The sequence below is a fragment of the Aristolochia californica genome, unplaced genomic scaffold (genome assembly GCF_029961685.1).
Source record: "Aristolochia californica isolate CCGP_79_NKW_82.1479 unplaced genomic scaffold, dmAriCali1.0.hap1 SCAF_8, whole genome shotgun sequence".
Classification (NCBI taxonomy): domain Eukaryota; kingdom Viridiplantae; phylum Streptophyta; class Magnoliopsida; order Piperales; family Aristolochiaceae; genus Aristolochia; species Aristolochia californica.
The window spans coordinates 3,508,243-3,531,022 of NW_027182279.1; the positions used below are offsets into that span (position 1 = coordinate 3,508,243).

General features: G+C 39.2%; 3 protein-coding genes across 5 annotated transcripts; 2 read left to right on the forward strand and 1 right to left on the reverse strand.

Moving 5' to 3' along the window:
- Positions 1 to 891: 891 nt before the first annotated feature.
- On the forward strand, positions 892 to 11,933 carry LOC137939125 (transcription initiation factor TFIID subunit 14b-like). Of its 3 annotated transcripts, none has more exons than XM_068784324.1 (7): positions 892 to 1,013; positions 1,102 to 1,256; positions 1,382 to 1,470; positions 1,552 to 1,773; positions 1,880 to 2,067; positions 2,142 to 2,263; positions 11,681 to 11,933. In XM_068784324.1, the coding sequence occupies exons 2-7, from the start codon at positions 1,143 to 1,145 to the stop codon at positions 11,771 to 11,773; spliced, it is 828 nt and encodes a 275-aa protein (XP_068640425.1). In that variant the 5' UTR covers positions 892 to 1,013; positions 1,102 to 1,142; the 3' UTR covers positions 11,774 to 11,933. The 3 variants fall into 3 exon arrangements, with proteins under 3 accessions (XP_068640425.1, XP_068640426.1, XP_068640428.1); XM_068784325.1 differs by having other exon boundaries at positions 2,145 to 2,263; XM_068784327.1 differs by having other exon boundaries at positions 1,555 to 1,773.
- Positions 11,934 to 14,943: 3,010 nt separating this feature from the next.
- On the forward strand, positions 14,944 to 15,543 carry LOC137939129 (protein SMALL AUXIN UP-REGULATED RNA 51-like). Its single transcript, XM_068784330.1, has one exon. The coding sequence runs from the start codon at positions 15,040 to 15,042 to the stop codon at positions 15,352 to 15,354; it is 315 nt and encodes a 104-aa protein (XP_068640431.1). The 5' UTR covers positions 14,944 to 15,039; the 3' UTR covers positions 15,355 to 15,543.
- Positions 15,544 to 18,959: 3,416 nt separating this feature from the next.
- Positions 18,960 to 19,595, reverse strand: LOC137939128 (protein SMALL AUXIN UP-REGULATED RNA 12-like). Its single transcript, XM_068784329.1, has one exon. The coding sequence runs from the start codon at positions 19,504 to 19,506 to the stop codon at positions 19,171 to 19,173; it is 336 nt and encodes a 111-aa protein (XP_068640430.1). The 5' UTR covers positions 19,507 to 19,595; the 3' UTR covers positions 18,960 to 19,170.
- Between the last annotated feature and the right edge of the window lie 3,185 nt (positions 19,596 to 22,780).

Genomic DNA, 22,780 nt, shown 5'->3' on the forward strand with positions numbered 1-22,780 from the left:
TCGAGCTTGAGCCCAACAATTTTTACCAAGTTTGAGCTCAATCTCGAGCTCCAACCTATATTTAAAACTGCAAAAAAATAAAAATAAAAAATAAATAAAAAGAATATTGTGATAAGTTTAGTACCATTAAACTACAAGTTATCATAGAGGAGTCCAAGACTTTGCAACGAAGTATACTAATATATAATAGCCAGCTTAATAGACGTAAAAGAAAGAAAAAACATTTCCATCAATAATGTTTATTCCATTGACTAACAACAACATTAGATATTGAGGGACCCAAAAGAGTTGAACGATCAATCAATCATCTTTGAAGTTCGAAGTAAATAAAAACAACTATCAACCAACTAAAAAGGGAATTGACAAGAGCAATTAGAGTAAAACCTATTTTCACAAAAAATCTATACTAACGAGTCGGTTCATGAGTTGGAAAAATCTCGAGCTTGACTTGTTCAACTTAATGAGTGTTATTTCAAGTTTTAGCTCAACCGAACTTGCATTAAAAACTGAATTGAGTTGGACTTTTTCGAGCTGAGCTCGAACTGTTTGTTAGCTGGTTTGGCTTGGTGCCACCCCTACTTACAAAACGGTTGATATTCATTCGTATTGTTATTTTCAATCATAAGTTTATAAATGAAATTATAAAAAAATTTAAAAATAAATAAACTTAAAATATTTAAGTAAAAAATTGGGAGTGCTTCTATTCCAAACTTGCACGGGTTATCCGATTTTACTCCATCCCTACCCACAAGGTTAAATAGTAACCCTGAATTTCAGCCGGGCTGGGCTGCTCCGCGCATTTTAGGTAGATAGTTCGGGCTGGGTCAAGCAGACGCCTACTAGGCAAAACCACTTCTCTGCCTTGAGTAGTTACCAAAAATGAAGGCCAAATCGTTCCCGTAGCTTAGACAGGACCTAGCCCTTGCTCTTTCAATCTTGTCTGTATTGGTCGATTGGATGCATTTCTATCGTTCAAATTTGCTCCGCTTTTAAGGCTTTTCCTCTCTGCTCAGGTCTGTCTTCTTCGTGGTGAATCTCTACTTTCTTCTACTCTATTTAGATTTTTTCCCTCTCTAATTCGTATGGGTCCGTGCTTTGCAGTTTCCATTCGCTTGTGTTGCGAGAAGAAAAAGTGACCCCAAATGCCCCATACTTCGTCGGGGAGAAAACACGGGGGAGACCAGTCCGACGGTGGCACTGCTCAAAAGACACCACGGGTAAAGATGGTCAGAGTTGCAGAAGAGGCCGAGAAAAAGGTACCTGTAATTTTACTGGCATTGGTTAAGACTTTAGAAAGCTCAACAATAACGGTGATTGTGCTGTCCTCTTTGTGCTAAAGTGAGAATCATTCAACTAATATTTCTCAATTGGTAACCGTTAGGTTCAAGCCAAAAGACTGAAGGATGTGGAGATTAGCATTCCTATAGTATATGGAACAATCTCGTTTTGGCTCGGTAAAAAAGCCAGTGAGTAAGTCTTTCAAGCGGCATGCTCTGTTTTTTTATGAAGTTGTGCTGGATTCTGAATGCATTCACATTTTTCACCCTGTAGAAGTCACTCGCATAAGTGGACTGTTTTCGTTCGAGGGGCCACAAACGAAGATCTTAGTGCGGTAGTCAAGCGAGCAGTGTTTCAACTGCATCCCACTTTCAGTAATCCCACAAGGATAGTGGAATCGCCTCCCTTTGAAGTGTCGGAGTATGGGTGGGGAGAGTTTGAAATAGCCATCACCCTCTTTTTTCACAGTGATATTTGTGATAAGCAATTGGACTTGTAAGTTTTTCTAACTCGCCGCTTTCAATCTCTTAAACCTTCTTTGTCATCTACTGCGATATGTGGCAACAAGCTTATCTTTAGTTAATCTTAACTAATCTTACAGATATCATGGTCTGAAATTGTACCATGATGAAGATTCTGGACCTCAATCAACAAAAAAGCCTGTTATTATGGAATCCTATGATGAGATTGTTTTTCCAGATCCCACTGAAACCTTCTATACTCGAATCCAAAATCATCCAGTTGCAATAGTACCGAGGCTACCTGCTGGAACAAGTTTACCTGCTCCAGGTTAGTTTCCATCTAATGCAACTTTTATTGCCTTTATTGCTGCAGATAATAAGAAAGACAACTTTCTGTTTCAGTAGCAATTGAGAATACAAACGAAAAGAAAAGGGGAGACACTAAAGATCATCCTCTAAGTCAGTGGTTCCAGAATTTTTCAGAGGCAGATGAGCTATCTAAACTTGCAGCTGCTCGTCAGCAAGTAAGATTATCAAACTGGTTTTGGTTTATGCTTATAGTCTCCTGTGAATCATGATTGCAATCTGATTGTAAGTTTAAAATAAATTATGCCAAACATATCTTGTTGGTGCAATTGCATAGAAAATGACATGATTACATTGCTTTAAAAACATTTCTTTGTGAAGGAATTGGGTACTTACTGCATCTATAGTCATTTGAGAGTGAGACTACCTAATAAGTATCTTTTTGCTGAGACAGAATGCATGTGTTGCTTGTTCTCATTTAAGTGCGAAATTGGATCATCTGACTGTTGTGTGTGGTCTTAGATAAAAAGGGTTGTCCTTTGTTTGATGCTTAATTTCAATTCTTGAGGGATGTTTGTTGTCTGACTTGTTGAACAAGTTTTGGAGATAATGCATTAAAAAAATAAAAAATTAAAAAGAACCCAACAAGAACAATGTTTAGGAGATTTTGTTTTGCTAGGTTTTTGGTATTTAAAGTTCAACTCGTACCCATGTGCCTTTTTATTTTTTGGAGATGTCAGAGAATATGTTGTGAATGCTGCAAAATATAAAGTTTCATGTTTATGTTGGGTTTTTGTGAGTCAGTGTTTGGTTGAAGTGAAAGAAAAGCCAGATCTGCCTTGTGATTATTTAAATTATGAACACACTTGTAAGCTGTTAATTGTTTTACATATGTTATGTTAGTCACTTGTAAGTTGACAGGAATGTCAATAATCAAAAGGTTGAATTTAGGCAGTTGCATTATATGCTTTTTTTTTTAAATTCTTTATAATAAAGTAAAAGAGTGTAGAGGATAGTAAGATTTTATGCTTATGTTAGCATCTCACAGTCCACATTCGTATGAAAGTTATCATAATTATTGGTTGGTTTCTTTCTAATTCTATTTTTACATCTTTCTATTGTTGGAGCATATGCTAAATTCTAAGAGGATGAAACCAATGAGAAGAAGATTCTTTATTGAGAGGGTTCTTGTTTTAGGCTTTTCCTAAGTCCTAGAAGAAGAGCCCCTTTAGATAGACTGCTCTTGTTTTAGGCTTCTTGTACAGCTATTGTTGTTTTTCACCAAGTTCTTTTCGTGATTTTATTAAGCTAGAAATTTTTATGCATCATAATTACGTAAAAAAATAAACAGTTATGTGACAGAAGAAACTAGGTCATAGCTATATGTACATGTAGAATTTTTTAGGTCTCTGGATCTGTCTTTCAATTGTTCTCTGCAATGAAGTTTTTTTTTTTTTTAAGAACAATGAGAAAATGCATTCATTAAGAGGGTCCAAAAGAGTAAAGATACAAGAGATTGTTAGGAATTAAATGCCCTAATTCAATACTAACGAAACAATAATAATCGTAGAAGAAGAAATAATCAAGCACGAAAAACACAAGATTTATATAGGTTTGCCTCAAGGTGAGACTACGTCCTGTCTTCCACCGTTGCAATAATTCACTATGATGATGAAGTATTTTACAAGAGAAATCGCACACACTCAAGTGTTTTTCTCTAACCTCTCTCAACTGCAACCGATGATAACCCTAATAGCGGCATCCCCAAATATAAAGAGTAAACTAGGGCAACCATAATACAAGTGTGAAATACCCAAACTACCCTTAATGAAACAACATTCAATATATCGCGTGCCGACTCTGCATAAGGCGTTAATTAGGCTGCACAACTTAATAGAGATGATACAAGAAGGCCAAGGCTAAGCCCAAAGAAAAAAAAGGACAACAACACCAAAAAGAAAAGAATCATAATGGGATGAGCTGTCGTGCTCTCGAGCGTCTCCTTTCTAGCTAGTGAGTCAGCTACATTGATATGTTCCTCAAGTAATCTTCATTAATATTTTTGTCTTTTATTTTTGTGTTAGTAGGGGGATTTTTTGCAATCATATAGTCAGCTAAGGAAAGGCGTGAGTTCACTTATTGAGGGCATTTATGTTATTAAAATAATCTTTGTGAGCCCTAATAAATACCTAATGAAAGAATGGGCATGACATTCCAACTCGATCCCAATTTCACTATTTTCTTTTGGCGTAACTTTTCCTTCTTCCTTGGGAGCTTGTTCTCTCTTCTTGTAGCACTCTTGAAGCCACGTATTGCTCATAAATTAAATGGAATACATCAAAGTGGTGTCAGAGCAAGTTTCAGTTCCAGTGTGGTGTAGGAAGGAGAGACATGTGACTTTGGTAGAGGGGTTTCTGTTGCTCTTTGTTCAAGAGCAGCAGTTTTCCAAACTCCAAGACTTACTTTCACTCTTGGTTTTTTGTCCACACCGAACTTATCAGTGGCACCTGAGATAAACAAGGAAAAGATGCATTCCCTATGAGGGTGGAGGGTACTACCCATTGGCTGGATGGAATTACAGCTCATAGAGATAAGGTGGATGGAAATATGATGGGAATTCAACAGCAACTGCAGGTCATGATGCAAATGCTCCTAAATGTCTGGTTGGGAAGAAGACAGAATTCAAGTGTAGTACACTTACAAATGGTCAGCACCAAGCAGTGACCAAGGGGAGGGGCCAATTGGGAAGAGCAGGCTTCATAAGGCACCAAGCATTCAACAGCAGCCGCTCATATTGATTTCCCTTGTTACGAACCAGAGAATGACCTTGCCGTGTGGGTTACAAGGCAGAATGATACTTTAATATCGTGATAAATTGTGGTAAACGTGTCAATGTTTTGGGCCTTGTATGGTAGACCACTTTCTGTTATTTCAAGTTATGACTTGGGCACCACCCTTATGGTGGACTTGGAACAATCACTTGTGGACATGGGTGAAGCTTTGAAGTATCTCCAGCCTCACTTGAAGTGATCAATAGCACATGAAGCTCTACTATGGTAAGAAATACAACGAATGGGAATTCCAAGTCATGAGTTGGTCGATCTCAAATTGGAGCCCTACCACTAGCAATTAGTGCAAGCACAACACTTTCCAAAGCAGGCTTTTTGTCTTTGTAGCCCTTTCAAGGTGCTGTAGTGAGTTGGTCCTGTGGCTTAATGACTTGAATTACCAGCCTCTGCATCTATTCATCCGGTCTTTCGTGTGTCTCAGTGTAAGCTGTGCATTTGTTTCCCTCCAGCTGTAGCTGCTCTTCCACCTTTTTTGGATCACTCTACCTCTCTTCCCACTTTGTTGGCTGTTTCTAAGAAGCGGTGGGTTTGCCGCATTGGCCTCTTGAAGATTGAAGTGCACGTGCAATGGGATACTTCCTCTCTCGGTAAGCCCACTTGGGAGTTAGAATATGAATTGTTGGTCCGCTATCTAGACTTGAGGACATTGGTGTCGTTACAATGATCTTTGTGAGCCCTAATAAGTAATGAAAGAATGGATAAGGATTCAGACTCGATCCCAATGTCTCTATTTTCTTTTGGTGTAACTTTTCCTTTTTCCTTGGGAGCATTTTTTCTCTTCTTCCAGCACACTTGCGCCACAAGTTGCTCATAATTCAAACTGGACACTTCATACTATTGACAGACCTATGTTTATGCAGTCAAGTAATAATCAAGTGACTACATGTCCTCTATCTCAACAAAGTACATAAAAAATTTCCCCAACAAATTTTTTCTGAGACACAAGATAATAACTGTCGAGTCACCTTCCACAAACAGAGGAAAAGAGAAGCATTCCCTCCACATCTTGAGGCCATGTAGGAGGGCCCTCAATTCTGCCACTGTAGACTTTATTCCATCAATATCACCAGTGCTACTTTCTCTCGACCTTTTATCTCCACTTGGTAGTCTTCATCCCTCCCATTGCTGCTACCCTTTATTGTTTTTTCTTTCATTTTTTTATTTTTAATAAAACATGACTTTAATGAGATCTTGTGAAGCACTTTGACAATGGTAGGTGGTGAAAGCACACAAACATATTGTTATTAAAAAAGGTACACGAACATACAATAGTTAGTTAATAGATATTACTGTACATGCATGGTGCTAAGAATTATGCTATCATGTCCTACACAAAGCTACATCTGGTCAATTTCAACAGGCCAGTTGCTGCACATCAGGGGAAGGAAAATAGTGATTGACCTACATTGATGACTACCTCTTAAGTTTTGTTTCTTCACTATTCTAGGGTGTCAGTCTGTTTACATGATTCAAATCCTGCCATCTTAAGTACGTAGATGCCTGATGATGTGAAAGATTAGGATGTCAGAAAGGTCAACGGACAGCTTGTCTGAAAATAGACGTCTTCAAGTCCCTTGGTTAGTGAGTAAAACCAAGGAGATAAGTATGTTCATATTGTACGTAAAAACTTATCACAGAACAGCAATCTGCTACATTTAAGAAGAGAAATCTCTCAAAGAGAAATAAAATCCCTTTATTGAGTTCCTTTGTGGGTTGCAATGACGGGAACCTCTTGTTAAATGTAACATGGTTTGTAGAAAGAAGGACAGTGAATTTCAGTTTTAGATGGTTCAAGCTGATGAATTCTACCTTACTTGCTTACTGGTTTGAGGAGATTAGCCTCTGAAAAGCAAGTATTATGGAGGAGCGAATATCTAAAAAGTGCAAAGCAAGTATTAGGCTCTATCAACTTGCTTGTGTTCAGCTTGTTTCAGTTCATAATTCTAGATATAGTCATGAATCTCCCCTTGGCTACAATCAACTTTAGAACGTCTATAAATGATATTGAAGCTGAATAAGTGGTTACACTTGTTGCTTCCCTGGATGGACATTTAATAAGTGGAAGCAGTTCTGATGTGCCAATTTGGAATCCAGCTCCACCCACCCAACACTCTGTAGCATCCTACTATGAATTACAAATTTCCTATCTATCCAGCAATTTTTCTTCAATGCAAGTCTCTCGTGAAAGCTCTTAGCCCTTCCAAAGTGATTCATTTCATAACGGCAGCATCCCATGGAATGAATTAGAAAAAAAAGGAGCTTCAAGTAGTTAATCTACTTTTCATATTAAGTGGTGAGGACATACTACTCCACTGTCCATTCAAGTTTTGCATGTGGAGTCATTCTTAGAAAATTTAGCAGTAGCTTTTGTTTTTTGACCTTCTCAAGCTTTATCTCTTTATGCAACCCCCCCCCCCCCCCCCCCCCCCCCCCCCAAACACATGCACATAAAATGGCTAGTTGAAGTTAAACTTTGTTGACAACTCCTTTTGGAATTCAAGGCTAGCTTGGGAGGTGCAATATGAGATCATGAAGGCTCTATCATCGTTAGTCGACTCTAGCCTGGTTCTGATTTGTGACTTACCTGTGGTAGAGATCTGCTCTCTCTTTCTTTCTTGGAAGATACTCTCCTAAGGTTTTTCTAGCCAGTTATTTTTTAAGGTGATTCAGCCATTGTGATCTCTTAGACATCCAAGCAAGCAACATTCCTTGGTGATTGGGTCAGACATTATGGAACTTTGTTTGTTAATGACCATCTCTTGTCAGCATGTCCTCCATTGAGACAATCTATTTCTGATTCTCTGGCAAAGGAGGGTGTTTCCTGTCTCCATTTGTTGTGCCCAATCCTTCCTTGTACCATGAGGCTTGAGATGTTCCTTCCCTCCTCTCTTGTGGCTTGAGATTTCCTTTCCCTTTGTTATGAAAGTATAAGAGAATATGTTAAGCACCTAGGTAAGAGTACTTCCCAGGAGGTCACCCATCCTAGAATTACTCTCACCCAGGCTCTTTTAACTTCGGAGTTCTAAGTCAAACACCTAGCCAATACTACCCAAAAGACTGGCCTGTTAGGAGCGGAAGACATAGGTACTTAACCCAGGCCCGTAACCAGGATGTCTCATAACAGAATACTTCAATCAATTCAGTTTCCCCAACCCAGACACCTGGTAGAATTGCCACTATGAACTTGGATGTGAGTTCCATAGATGAAGTTAGGTTTTTAAATCTATAAGGTGTATTCCTAAAGGCTAGAAGTGTCGAGGATATGGACCTGAAGGAAACCTTAAATGATCAAGTGCTTTAAAGACTATTTCCAAAAAACGAAGTGCTTAAAAGGTTTGATTTATTGAGTTGCCAAGAATCAGAATGCTGCTGCTATGTAGTGTTTAAGTTTGGACTAAATTTTGTTTTTTGTGATTCAATGTTGTTATGGAGCCCCTAGTGAGGTTAGGCATAAGGTTATTCTTTAAACAAGAGGATATGAGTATGAGAAACAATGTGCTATGGACTAGATCAAAAGCTCATTGTCAGCCAATTAGGACTTTTTCATTACTCAATTATTTATCATTTTGCTTTTTTTTGTTTGAAATTAGAAGCAGAATTAGTAATCACTTAACTGTGGGTATGTAGAAGGAAGCTGCCTGGCCTTGCCAATGTTGTAATGACAATTAACTTCACAGACATTTTAGATGCCATACTGACCCAATACTAGGTGTTAAGGAATAGTCCCACATGGATCAGTTAGATAAAAGATCTTGAGTTTATTAGTTTGAAAAGAGGTTTCCAAAGGTGGCTAGTCATTTTGGGATGGGCCTTAGACCCAATTTAACATGGTATTAGAGTGAGTACTCGTATGTGGGCCTCCACCCAAATTATCTACATGCCTACACGTGAGGGGGAGTGTTAAGGAATAGTCCCACATGGATCAGTTAGATCAAAGATCTTGAGTTTATTAGTTTGAAAAGAGGTTTCCTAAAAAGAGGTTTCCTAAGGCGGCTAGTCATTTTGGGATGGGCTTTGGACCTAATTTAACACTAGGCATCTGATCTATACTTGAAAAGTTAACTATGGTTATTTATGGCTGCTAAAGTTTCTTAAATCAACATTGAATGGCTTTCTGTTCAAATACAAGTAAATAAAGGAATTTAGAAACTGAGAAGTTACCCATCAAGTAAAGATGGAAAACTGCTTGGGATTTGAACTCTTCCAAAAAACGAACAACAGCATATTTTGTAACTATAACTAATTTTTAGGAACCATTTTTTTTCTTATCTACGCTTTCTAAGTGACGGTCATTTACCAAAATGAATGAAGGAACAGAATTTGTTCTCTTTCTCATCTCATTTGTAGTAAGAGAGGCAGGGTAAACAGTGAATTGGCAGGAAGTTAGACCTTTCAGTATATGAAAGTAGGGGCATGTAACCTCTTACAATATCTTACTCATGCCAGAGTCATTAAGGCCTTTTCTAGTCATAGCTAAGCCTCATTTTCAAGTGTCAGGGTATTTGTCAGTAGGGTGTATTTTCTTAAGCCAGGTCTTTCTACAAATAGGAATATGTGGACTTCTGCCTAATTTTAATTTTATAGGCCCTTCTGCCTATGGGATAAAAGAGATGAGACTGATAATTTGGTCATGTTGATAGAAACCATTTTCAATGGAGTTGATTTTTAGAACATGTCTTTAACCCTCTCTGGCTCGTCCATTTTGGTTCAATGGTTACATGTGAGTTTCTGAAGTTATGTGCTTGAGTCTCTTAGGGGGTTTGGGATGTAGTGTCCACAAAATAAAATAAAACCTTTGCTAGCATGATGATGGACAGAAGCCCCGCAAAAACTACTTAATTGATATTCTACTGCATCTTACTTCAAAGGGCTACTTTTATCTTGGAAACTCCCTAATTTTGTAACGATAAATTGCTGTTTGGTACTCTTAGACTAGAAATTTTCTTATGGTCAATGGATAGAACAATAGAGCATGGTTATCCCTTACTGTTTCTGCTCAAAATTTTATTTTAATGACTTTATGCTCAGGTTTACCACTATGCTTAGTCCCATCAATTCTCATGATTTTTGCTTTTGGGGCATGTTTGGTATGCATATATTTGTTTAGTAACATGCACTACGATCTATCGTTTTCTTGGAATATTTCAATGTCTCTCAAACGATTATATACTTGTTTGCTATAATTGAGTGGAGAAATTGGAACTGTGAGTGGGGCATTAACCTCTCCTGAAAGGTATCTAACATTGTGGGAAGAGTTTCCATATTTTTGAAGAGCTTTTGAAGAGCTACAACTAGTTTGCATAATCAACGAGTTTGCCATTTTCAGGATCAGAAAAAGAAGTTCACCAAACCATGTACTCTATCCTTTTGAACAACCTTTTGGAACTTTTACCAATAATGTTTAATTTTTCTGAGTGCAGTAGATATAGGCTAATTTATCATATTAACCTATCTCATCTCATAACTCCATGATAAATAGGGGTGGGCACAGATCAGGTTGGGGTCAAGTTTCCCAAAACCCTACACCAAAAAACTGGAATCCTCAAACCCGACTCCGACCCCGAGCCGACCTGATCACCATCCCCACAACCCCATCCCCGTGAGCCCAGCTTAAACCCGACCAATTCCTCCCTCATCCTCTAAACCCAACTTGAATCTGACCCATCCCCATCCCCGACCTGAAACCCAATGGGGTTTTTCCCTTCCACATCCCCAACCTGCGTGTTGAAACCCAAAACCCGAACCTGGGGTTTTTGGGTCGGGTTGCTTCCCCGTGAGACCCACTCCTAATGACAAAATGCTGACAATATGTTACCCTTTTGATACTGTGTTGATGTGTCCAGGTTCAGTGCACAATGCTGTGTCGAAGTCAAACTTGATAGTATAATCACAGTAATGACTTTAGGCTGGTCCAATCCATAATAATTATACCAAGTTCGTGATTGTACAACATTATTTCACATTGGGTTAGTGCCGTTGTTAGTAATATATTATTGCAATCAATGGGAGCATTCTGTTGTTATAAGTATATATGACTTGTTGATTCGGATAAATTAGTATACAATTGTGCATTTAATCAAATGACTATATAATCCAAATTCCTATTCTTTTATCACATATAAAGATTCAGATAATTTCATTCAATTACATCTTATTTTCTGGCAAGTATATGGGTATTTGATACCTGTTTACCCATCAGCCAAATAATATACATACTCCAACAGGTGACAAGCAGCATATTGCATTAAAAAATAAAATTCATGCAGCAGTCTCTTGGAAAATCTTGTAATCTGAAATTCTCCTATAAAGACGTTTGCAGAAGTGCCTGAGTTACTAGATGCTCAAAAATTGAATTGCTATGTTCCGGATCTGCAAATGAGTGAAATATCAATTCACTATCTGCTTGCCTGACTGATTCAAAATCTAGGAATAATCTCTGATGAATTTCTAGGCAAACAAACTTTCACTAGGTTCTCAAATATGTAGTGATATCATAAATCTCTAACTTTATGGCGGTTGACTCAATGGCCAATGAGGTGGCTCTTAGTGTGAGGTCTTGGGTTCCAGTCTCACCTGATTGTAAATGTGTGTAATCAACAAAAAGGAAATATAGCACTTGTCTTTTTCAAGTGTTACTAAAGGATAAAAGTTTGCCCATATAAGTGAATAGTTTAACACAAGGCTAATATCTTAGACAGCCTTACTTTATAGCATTTGATTTCCAATTTTAAACATATTGAATATTCAAATTGACTTAAGTTATTCAATTTTGGTACTTTGTGGCAGGTTCAGACTCATATTGTCAAGCTCAAGAGGCAGTTGAGTATGATTGATGGACCACCTCAACTCCCCAAACCGACTTTGGTTTCTGGTCAGTAAAACCACTGGATGCAACTAAGACCGAAAATGATGCAAGATTGAAGATGTAAAATATGTTTATTAATCAGCTCATCAGTACTTATCTGGGTTTGATATCATGTATAGGAATCTTTCCGAACGAGTGTTGTCTTTCCTGTATCATGGCATAGAGCAAAAAGAATAGTGTGCTATTTGGTTCTGTTTGAGCAAACTATTGGGTTACTGTTCAGCCATCTCTTAACCATTTGCTACAAGCAATGCACTTACAGAACCCAGCTTAGTAGTTTATGCAGGGAAAGAAAGATTTTTTTTTTTTTTTTTTTTTGGTTGTATTAGCAGGCCTAGGAAGAACCAAATGCATCGTTAAGCACAATCTTGGTCAGGACGACCCAGGAAGTTACATAAGCTGGAGCAGTGAAAGACCTGAAGATAAAATAATCTTGAATGGACAACACTGACTCTCATCTCACACCAAGACATTTTTCAGGAAATCCGTGGGTCGTTTATTTGTGCCTCATTGGCCACAGATGTTGTCGCCTTTGCAGAAAGTGAAGACAGTAGGAAGTGTCCCCTCGTTCATGAGCAGATGGAGCCTGCAGGATTTGGTTGTTAAAGAGTACAGATTAGGAGACCCATTAGCCTTATGTGTAGTATTTTCAGATGGTACTAGTGTTCAATGTTCAGTCTAGTCGCCGTCTATTATTGGACTAGAAAAGAGAAGATACGGACCTTGTGCAGTCACTGGAACAACAATCAAGAGGAGTAAAAGGAAAGCTCGAATAAAGTGGAAACCGTCTCTGCTATTTCCTACTACTGGAGACGATAATTAGGGTAGAGACCCCTACGGATGAACTGTCTTGATTGTTAATTATATCCAGAAAGTTTTATATAAATGAAAGACATTGAAAGGGGCAGATGCTCATGAAGTGAGCTATCGTGCTTAGGGAGGGGTTGGTAGGAGTCTGTTGTGGGTTTTATTAGAGGAGTGAAACGGTTGAAGACTGTAGAGATGATCTCATATGGAAGCCTTACAATGTTGTCTTTATCTGTGGAGGGAAGGCAAGGCAAAGTTATCCTGGCCTTCATGTGCCAAACACAGAGGCGGTGGTCCTCATAATGCTCCAACAGAAATGCCTTTGGAGTAGCTACTAAGCCCTTCTTGGTCGTTTTTCAATTTGGATGGAATCTCTAGGCCCTGGGTTTCCTCTTTGGATCTGGTCTCATCTTTCTTTCCCCAACAAACCTCGTTCACAGAACATGGCTTCTGTTTGTTTCCTCCACTTTCTGAATGTGACTCATACTCGACCCAATCACCTCAGAAACGCGGACCCTTTTTCTCTCTCTGCCCTTCTACCTACTTCAAGGATTTACCAGATGAAATGATGAGAAAGAGGGAGGGAAAGAAAGACCCGTATGAACAGAGGTGTACAAATGGGTACGAATGGAGGGGACCATGGTTATTATGATTCAGAATAATTTGTTCCTACTAGAGATAGGCCACTGCTATCCACAAGGCAGCTAGCTGCATTTGGAGATCGCGACTCTTCCCCTCCGTTGCCTGCAGATGGGGTTACAGATGAATGTTCTAATAAAAGCCTCATATTTTTTGTTTTCTTTAAAGGAAAAGAAGTCCGCTGATTAAAGGGGTACTTGTTCATGTTGCAGCACCATCAAATGGAGCCATGAAAGGCATATTTGGACCCCATTTTCATGAAGGAAGACAATCATTCCAATGGTCCTTCCCAATCTTTGAGCTACTTGTGTTGGGGCCAAACTGAGCCAAATGTAAAAGATTATGTGAGTACTGTTATGAAGAGGGACGAAGATAAGAGAGAAATTGAGAAAGAGATAGGGGTAAAGGTGTAGGTGAAGCATTTACTATTGAGAACGCTCTCTGAAGTCTGAACCTTAGAACATGGCCGCCATGGCCAGGCTAGAGAATCAGTGGATCATATTTTATGGAGCCTTTAACTCTGATTGAAACCTTTCTATCAGTTGGAGGACCACATGCCCTCCAACTCTTTATTACCCAAACCTGTTCTGCTCAACCAATACTTTGATGTATTGCTGTAGTTTGTGAGGATTGAGATTAAAATATAAAAAAGAAAAAGAAAAAAGAAAAATCAATCAGCTTACTATAAACTAGTTTTATATATCACCATTAAGCAAAGAGGAGGTAAAATCAAGCAGAAAAAAAGAGCTACAGTAATGAGAAAACTGAAATCAGATTCTTTGGAGTAGATTTATAGTATAGTTCTTGAGGACATTACAGCTGCGGTAATCAGATTGATTGGGTACAGTGTCAACACCTGCAAAACAGTAGGAGAAAACACATGGGTTCTGCAGTTTCTGGCCATCGAGTAACTGAAAGATAGTTCCCTTTCTCAGCAGAATAAGACCTTGCAAGGAAAAACATCCAGACCACCACACTGTCGTACTCTCCAGTACAGTTACTTTTTCATCGGTGACTTCTTGATTGGCGCGAGGGAAAAGAGAGTTAAAAACTCAAAAACGGGCTACACGAAAAAGACTGGTTGAAATTTAAAAGAGTTCAACGTTACAGAAAGAGCAGCGGGTCGATTTAACAATGATAAAGGAGATCTGGAAGCTTTTGATTCTGCAGTTATGAGACAAAGAGTACTCAAATTATGGGAAATGGGAGCCGAGAACTACTGGTTAAAGTAGCAGGGAGCAGTAAAGAAAAAGCAGTAACTTGGGAATTGAATCCGTTCTCAAAATAAGCAGACAAAATATCAAAAATCACATATCTATTGCCACTTAATCTGATCTTCAAACCCAAAACGCAGAGAAAATGACATTTGCTGTTGGCTACGAAATTTAAAAGACAGTATGTTGGAAACTTTGAAATTGAAAGCCCAGAGTCTATAGACAGAATAAGATATTTGATAATATAAAACAAGGAAGAAGGAAGAGGGAGGTTTTATTTTCTATTTTCTGTGGAAGGAGTGATGGCCCCATGACAATTGCTGATGAAATAAACGGCCTGTGAGAGAGAAAGGGAGGACCATGCTGTCTTTTGGAGGGACAGCAGAGAGATTAAGGCCAATGGGTTTAGCCCCCAGCATGTCCTTGCTGCTCGCACACTCCCCAAAAGACCCGTGGTCTGTTCTTTGCCCCCACAGCCCACATGATTTTGTTCTCTTTCACTTCATAAATACCCCTCTCAGCCTTTCCTCTCACCAGTCACCGGTCACCCTTCACCACCTTCCTTCTCCTCTCTGTGTCTCTCAGGATTTTCCGCATCTTCTTCTCTTCAGTTTGCTTCAATGGCGCTCAGGAAAGTAAACAAAATTCAGCAAAGTGCTGTTATCAAGCAAATCCTTAAGAGATGCTCCAGCCTCGGGAAAAAGCAAGGCGACGAATCGGATGACCTCCCTATGGACGTACCCAGAGGACATTTCGCCGTGTACGTCGGAGAGAAAAGAAGCAGATTCATAGTTCCTATCTCTTACTTGACTCATCCGGAGTTCCAAATCCTTCTGCAACGAGCTGAAGAGGAGTTCGGGTTCGATCACGATATGGGTCTCACCATCCCTTGCGAGGAAGTCGTGTTTAGATCTCTAACTAACATGCTCAGATGAAGATGGGCAAGATAATCGGAGAAGGAGAAAAAGTTGTTGCCTTGGCTGTTTTTGCCTTTTCTCTTTCATTGATTCTGACCCACGACACATGAATTCTTTTTCTGTGTTGGATTTGTATATTGTAATCTCGAATTACTTACAGCCCTCTGAGTGCTGATCAATGAAGGGTGATTCCCTTTTTTTGCAGCTGATCTACGTCTGTTTTCCTTTTCAATTCTCCTACTCTATGTTGCTGTTAAAGAGTGAGCGAACGGAATGGTAGGCACCTATATTTATTCTATCCTACGACATGAATACCAGAATCTCTTCCATTAACAAACCAAAAGAACGTTTGTGGACTTCACAGCAGTTTCAGAGGAATCTATCCCCAGAAGGATGTCAGAAAATATAGACAAAAATCATCCCAGAATATTGTTTCGAAAGTATTTTTTTCTGTGAGGATGCTTCTTGGTTGGTTTTGCTTTGGCATAGAACTAGTTGTTTACACTTAACAATGAGTGTCCTCACAATTACTCTTCTGCTCTAGTTTTGGATCCGTATATTCTTCAGTAACAATAGCATGAAGCTTTTGTTGCAATTAGGAATCAGGGATGAGGAGGACGTATTGTACTTTTACAGAGAGTTGATTTGGAAGATCCAGCGATAAGACAGAAAATTATCCAGAATATCAAATTGCAAGAAAAGGATAAACAAATAACAGCTGTTTCGAGTTGATATCTGCATGCTTCTATCATTGCTTCTTTTAATATTGTCATCACCTTTTGGCTCTTATCAGATTCTTTTTTATCTGAACTTTTCACCGGAAAACTTTCAGAAGAACTAGACCGTTTTATCTCTCTCCAACTCCAGTTTACAACAGGTGCAGTAAGATTCCACCCTTAAGACTAGTAGAACGATAGCTTGATCTCTTTATGTAAATAGAAATCTATTGGAAGTGATCCCATGGTAATCCTTTACGACGAATAATCCTTCATTATATATCCGAAAATTGAACTTATCCTTCACTGACGGGGTCACATACAGCTTTCATGGGTGTTAAAAAAAAGAAAAGAAAAAAAAAACATTTCTGGAGAAGAGAATTGATGGAAATAAGAACAAATTCCCCGCGCCAATTCTCATAAAAATTATTGCTCCTTTCTCTGTCAAATTGCTTGTTCTTTCAACATCAGCATCAGTCTAAGACGTGAAAATGATTAAACATGTCTACAGCTATATTCTTTTGTTTCTCCTAGCAATAAAATTCCAATGCCTTGTCAGTTCAAAAGAGAAAAGAGAGCATTCGATCTCACTTAATTTCCTTTTTGTATGTGGCGAAAGCTGATCAGCTTTGAGCCATTGAAAACAAATCATGGGTGCCCTTTGTCCCCCATGAAAGGGCCCTGCAAGGGTGGCTCTCCTCAAAACCGTTCTCCGGCCTCCAACCACCACCACCTCCATATAATAGTGGAAAGAGGCCCCATGAACCGACATTTTTGAAATCTGAAATCCCAGAAGACTGAGACCCAGTAACCCTGAGTCATTTATTTATGGCTCCTGTCCTCTACATGCCTTGCCTTTCATCAGTAGGACTACTAGCTAGCCCTCTTTTTTTAAAAGTATTAACTGACAACTACAGCTCTTTCATATACTTGCTTTTGCCCACTCCTCCGAGCCCCTATATGCCCTAGAAGAATATCTTCTGTTACTTCTTCTGCAAAACCCAACGAGGATCTCGCATCATAAGAGAAAACAATCTACTCATCATTGCTCCTTCCTCTCTCTTGGTCTCCAATTCTGCGGATGGGCAATCTGTAAAGTGTAAATGCAAGTCTTCGAAGCCATGCAGATCATGTCTACTCCACCTGATTCTGTCTTTCCATTCTTCTATTTGGAGAATTTTTTTTTAAAATTTTTCACGGAGGTGCTGGTTTGGCTCCTGGGAATTCATGAGAACCAGATTTCCTTTTCAGAATAAAAAAGGGCTCCGGGCTTCTCCATCGCCACCTCACGTGTCCTATTTTAAGATGATGAAGGGAACCTAGACAGAAGTTTTAGTTATTCTCCGACGAGATTGGTTACACTTTAGATGCTGGAAAAGCATATTTAACAAATGTTAAGACTTAAAAAGCAATGTTTAATCGTTTATCTGTCACTAATCCAGAGGTTAGGTTGTCTCGTCTGGATTAATTTGTTCCGAGTCTTATCCATGTCTGAGACCGGTCTCTTGTGTTTGACATCTTTGCTGTTTAAGGATAGCGTGGCACTCAGTTTCTTCTCTCTTTTAGACAAAGTTGCAGACATGGTTGCAGCTCAGAATAGAAAAGACTTAATGAAGACAACCACGACATGTAATTTACTAGGAATCAGGTAGACATTAGTTTAATGTCTTCATAGGAAAAGATGAATACCTGAAACTGAGATCTGCATATTATAGTTGAGAAGCATACCTGAAACTATTCTTCACCTAGATCGAGTTTCCAATACAAAAACAAAACTTCTGGCAGATCAGAGTTTGCCTAGTTTACCTTAAGCTCTGTGTCTCTGTCTCTGATGACCCAGAAAGATTAAACGACGGCATAAAGCAAAGTTTGACTTAAGATTTTCAAAAGAGTGCAGTGGAGATGATCAGATGAAGACCCGAAAGACTGGCTGAGTCACAAGCAAGGCAGTTGCTACGCAATGGAGGAGGACCCGATCTTTCACAATCTGCAAAGAAAAGTAAAGACCTGATCATAAGCACTTGGTCAGCAATAGATTGCAGATTCATACTTTCTCTGGGTTTGGCCTCCGTTATTTTCAAACTTCACATCAATGTTTCCAAGAGAACCAAATACAACCTGGCTGGTGCTTTTATGCATCTTATCAAATCAAAGAAACCAGTTAAGATGTCTCCAATAAAAACTCACCTTCACATCATAATTATACGTTTCATGATTAGATCAACAATGTAAAAGTGACCATTTTCTGATGTACTTAATGAGGACTGTAACAGTACTGGTCACTGTACTCCAAAAGGAGTACATTCAAGTAACCCAAAGGACATTTCTCATGTGAGTGGGACCTAAGACCCACCACGCAAATTACGATTTTCATGAATGGAAGAAGAGAGAGATAGCTGCCTGGATTGATCAGTTTATTAAGAACAATTCTTCTCATAACTGTAGCTCTCCTCGGTGAATGGAAGCACAGCTTTCTGCTGGCCATATCCTTGCTGAATTTCTGCAGCTCTGTGAATACAGATTATCCAAATAGTTGATAATCGATTTGAACAGATTGGTGGAACTGGTTAATCAACTGGGTTTTTGTATTGGATCTATCCGGTTCTAAACCAGATTCATGAATTAGATGGTGTGAAGTTGTTAAAATGACCATTAAGGAAGATGAATATCCAGTGTTTTACTGGTAGTCTCCTGGCTGGACTCCAGACCTCAAAATAAAGAGAAGCGAATACACGTAAAGGTCAAATTCAGTAGGCGGATTTAAGGAAGGATAATGGCGTCCGGTAAAACAGTATCCTTTAGAACAACGTTCCCATTTGCTAGCCTGTCAATTTTTTTTACAAGCACTTGATATCTCTGAAACAAATACAGGAATAGCAGATATTTCAACTGGTGAGAGCAGAAGAGGCCAACCAACACAGCCAAAAATAGTTTCCCAAAACCTTGGTAAGTTACATAATATGTGGAAGGAACGATTAGTTTGAAGCAGATCAGTTCTCCAAAAGTTCAATCTCTCTGTACAGAAAGTGAGTCAAAAAACATCTTTCGCGCAACACCCAGAAAGAGAAAAAAAGGGAACAGAGATCTTCGTCTCCAAGAATGATTGCGGAACCGTGTATCAGTGCCATCTCTGCTTCCTCGAGTTAGGATCGAGCAGATGAGTCAGAGATCGAAAAACGGTTTCTTCACACGGAATCGTGAGACCCATCTTGTGTTCGAAGCCGTACTCCTCTTCTGCTCTCTGCAACAGCATTTGAAACTTAGGTTCTTCGAGGAAAGACAGGGGCACAATGTACCGACGTCTCTGCTCACCAACGTAGACCGGAAAATGACCCTTGGGTACGTCTACAGGCAATTCGAACTCATCTTCATTCCTTCTCTTGTATCTGAAAGAGCCATGTCCGCCCTTCCTGGGTGAAGAAACAGCTTGGATGCTCCGGAAGATCTCTTTCATGGGTATCGTTCTGCACCAGACGTGAGAGGAATGAAGGTGGGAAATGGTGGAAGTGAAGATATTTATACTCGGATGAGTGAGAGTATAGGATACAGACTACAGGATTTTTACCATTGGCTGTGCCAAGTAGTAGTGACTAGACTCTGGTTCACCACGGATTGGACATTGTTCAAAAATCTCTCCACAAAGGGGATTCCTGCTTCTTGGTTTTGGTAACGAAGAACAAAGCCACAATGAAACCCATTTTGGTGAAATTGGTGGGCATTGGTTCAACCTCTTTTCCTCTAGTGGTGAGACTTATTAAGAACTATGGTCCTGACCCCTGACCCTTCCACAGATTTGCCCTTTTGGTGCTCTTAAGTAGATTCAAGCTGGTTTAAGATGGAGTTTTTTTTTTTTTTTTTTTAACTTTTTTATAATACTAATAAAAAATAAGAAAATCCAATAAAGATTTCCTATTAGAGATTAAAAGAAGACAATCCAGACAAACTTGAAGTTTTGATTAAAAGAAGATCTGAATAAGAAGTTTATGCAGGCGATAGAGATAACTGAAATAATGGGTCAAGTCTCAAGAGCTGGGGGGGACTTTTATTATTCAATGAGGCAAGCTTGACTGGTTGTACTAATCCCACAACACGTAAGCTTGAGATAAACTTGATTTTCAGGTTGCGATTGGACAAGGAGAGGCGAGTGCTGGAAGGTGGGGTATATTGTAGGGCAGATCTGTTCGGAATGGAATGGATGAGCAGCCTCTGTCTTACTCGGTGTCGGCTAATGTTTCGTGTCTCTGGTTTGTTTTCATGTCACAAGAAGGAAAAAAAAAAAAACTCTGAAAAGAACAAGTTGCGAGACGGCGAGGACCTCTAATGGGCGGAAAGGTATCAAAATTCAAGAATCCGCTATAACAAAGCCAAGGACTAGCATAATTACAGCTCACATGCTTCGACGAGACGCCAAGGGAATTCTGTGAGTTTTTCTTTTCTTTTCCAGATAATTAAACAGGTACAGAGTTGCAGATTAGTTGGGGACATTCCGCGTTGAGGAAAAAGAAAAAGCTAGAGCTGTTTCTTGTTATTTCTTTGCAGAACAGCTTTCCAGGTTTCAAGGATGATGAGAAATGCCACCCACTGACCATTATTTTCTCAGAGATTTTACTTGTGACGTATTTCTCAGAATTCTCCGTGTCCTTCTCTGTAAAGTCAGCCACTTGGCAATTTTAGAAACACCATGAATGCAATATAGATCGGCCGATGTAGTAGGGATTCTAGATATCAAACACCCAAAATGCAATATAGTAAGATTTTAAATGTACCCAAGACAGCTCAAGAACTGGCAGTATACTAATATTAAGATAATTAAACTCCTAGCTGAGACAAATTAGCTTATTGTTTATAGCTTTAAACTAGGTTGGAAAACTGAATACTCTTTTTTTGAGGATTGAAGTATGATGATCCTTCTCCACTAACCAGAAGAGTTACACGCATACCATTCATTGAACAGAGCAAAGAAGTAGGCCGCTCGTGTACTGTGAAAAGTGAGAAACTAGGGGAGAAGAATTGTTCTTGGTTTCCTTCTCTGCCTTAAGAAATTAAATTTTGATAGGAGAGGGAGAGAGGGCTAGTACCCTAAACTTCAAAAGAAGAGGTCTGCATTCTCCGTGGGACTGCTCAAGTATACTCACAAAAACGCATACTACATGTTTGATAAAATGCTTCTCCCGAGTCTCATCCTCATTACTCCCAATGTGCGTGGGTCAAAACGGATTGAAAATTGAAGCTACCAGGAAAGCTGTCTGGTAATTATGGAGGCAACCCACTGGAGTGGAGGGAGTTATTGTCCTCTCAATCTCTTTGAATTCTAAACCCGAAGAAATTTTTTTTTTTGCTAGTACAGTGCAAGTATGAAAGTGGTCCTTGTTGTCCTTGGAGGGACAGACTTTTGTGCTTCCAAGAGCGCGAAAAAGGATGGGCAGCCTCCTGCCCTCAACTCCCCTTTCAATGCGAGGATCTCCACCAAAATCTTCCTACCTTTCTTGGGTTGGGAGAGTTGTCCCAGATGGAGCCCACTCCCAGGTACGAATCTGTACAGGTGGGGGGCACACTGGGAAAGGATGGCATCACAGGTTGTTCCTTCCCCAAAAGAACAAAGCTGGCCACAGTGAAAATGATGGAGGAGAGTGAGAGGAACTTTCCTATGGAATCCAATTAATTTTGCAAGCTTTTGTCTTGCATGTATGCATGTGGGTGGGGCCCTGTCCTCCTTATTGGTTGATGACATTTGGGGGGGGTCCATGTGTCTTGGAAGTTGTTTTAGTTAACAAGGTTTTATAACTGTTTTTTTATCCTTGCTCTGGTCATCTGTATCAGCTTTGGTGGGGGAGAAGAGGCATGTGAAGCTTACCCCACAACAATGGAAGATGTGGAACACACAATACTCCCCCATGTGGGTTTCTTTGCCTTCACCTCAAAAAATCTGAAATTTCTTTTTAATGTTTAGTCAATAAAGGATGAACTTTGAATTTTATGCTTGATGTGGAGGTTTGTAATGCTGTTGCCTTGTCCCACAAAAATCTGTTAATATAAATATATCTTTATTTCACTGAATAAACGAGTGGGTTTAGAATTGTAGCTGATGTTTGCTGGTCATCAACTTAGCTCCCTTCACCTACTCATTAAGAAATACATTCACAAAAATTGGAAGTTGTTGATTGAGAAAAGAAAAAAAAAAGAAAAAAAAGAGGGCATTCCAAATTTCTATTCTTTACTGTGAGCTTTCCACAACTCCTTCTGCCCAGTTCAATTTTGTCTACTCACTAACCTTTCAATCTCATTTCTTAGCTTGTTCTGGATCATGGGTTCTTATCTCATTCTTAAATTTTGTTTATCTCTTCTCTAATCAATCTTACTTCTCTCACATTAGAGCTTTTGTTTTTGTTTCTCCCCATTAATTATTATCAACAGAAAATATGTTGGAATGGTCCTACATAGATCTAAGACTACAGAGATATTGTGTTTATTACTTGAGAGAAGCAGTCTCCTAACTTGGGTTATATAAACTTACATCCTTCTTTGGAAAATGGAATATTTTTCCACTAAGTTAGATAGTAACAGATGGACAAAGAGAGAGTGATACCCTATTTATGACAATGATATGAAATCTTGGGGCAGATAGATGCATGTGAAAATAACTAGGGTAGTTCTCACAAATCTGCCCTGCTGGACCTCACTAAGTGCCCAAACCAGCACTACTTCAAATTTTATTCAAATGTGCCAAG

What these genes read in the sequence shown, in the direction of transcription:
- LOC137939125 (XM_068784324.1), top strand. Translation starts at nt 1,143, where the DNA reads ATGCCCCATACTTCGTCGGGGAGAAAACACGGGGGAGACCAGTCCGAC. An exon ending in CAGAAGAGGCCGAGAAAAAG is followed by an intron (nt 1,257 to 1,381) that starts GTACCTGTAATT and finishes GGTAACCGTTAG; the next exon opens with GTTCAAGCCAAAAGACTGAA. An exon ending in TGTGATAAGCAATTGGACTT is followed by an intron (nt 1,774 to 1,879) that starts GTAAGTTTTTCT and finishes CTAATCTTACAG; the next exon opens with ATATCATGGTCTGAAATTGT.
- LOC137939129 (XM_068784330.1), top strand. Translation starts at nt 15,040, where the DNA reads ATGGCGCTCAGGAAAGTAAACAAAATTCAGCAAAGTGCTGTTATCAAG.
- LOC137939128 (XM_068784329.1), bottom strand. Translation starts at nt 19,506, where the DNA reads ATGAAAGAGATCTTCCGGAGCATCCAAGCTGTTTCTTCACCCAGGAAG.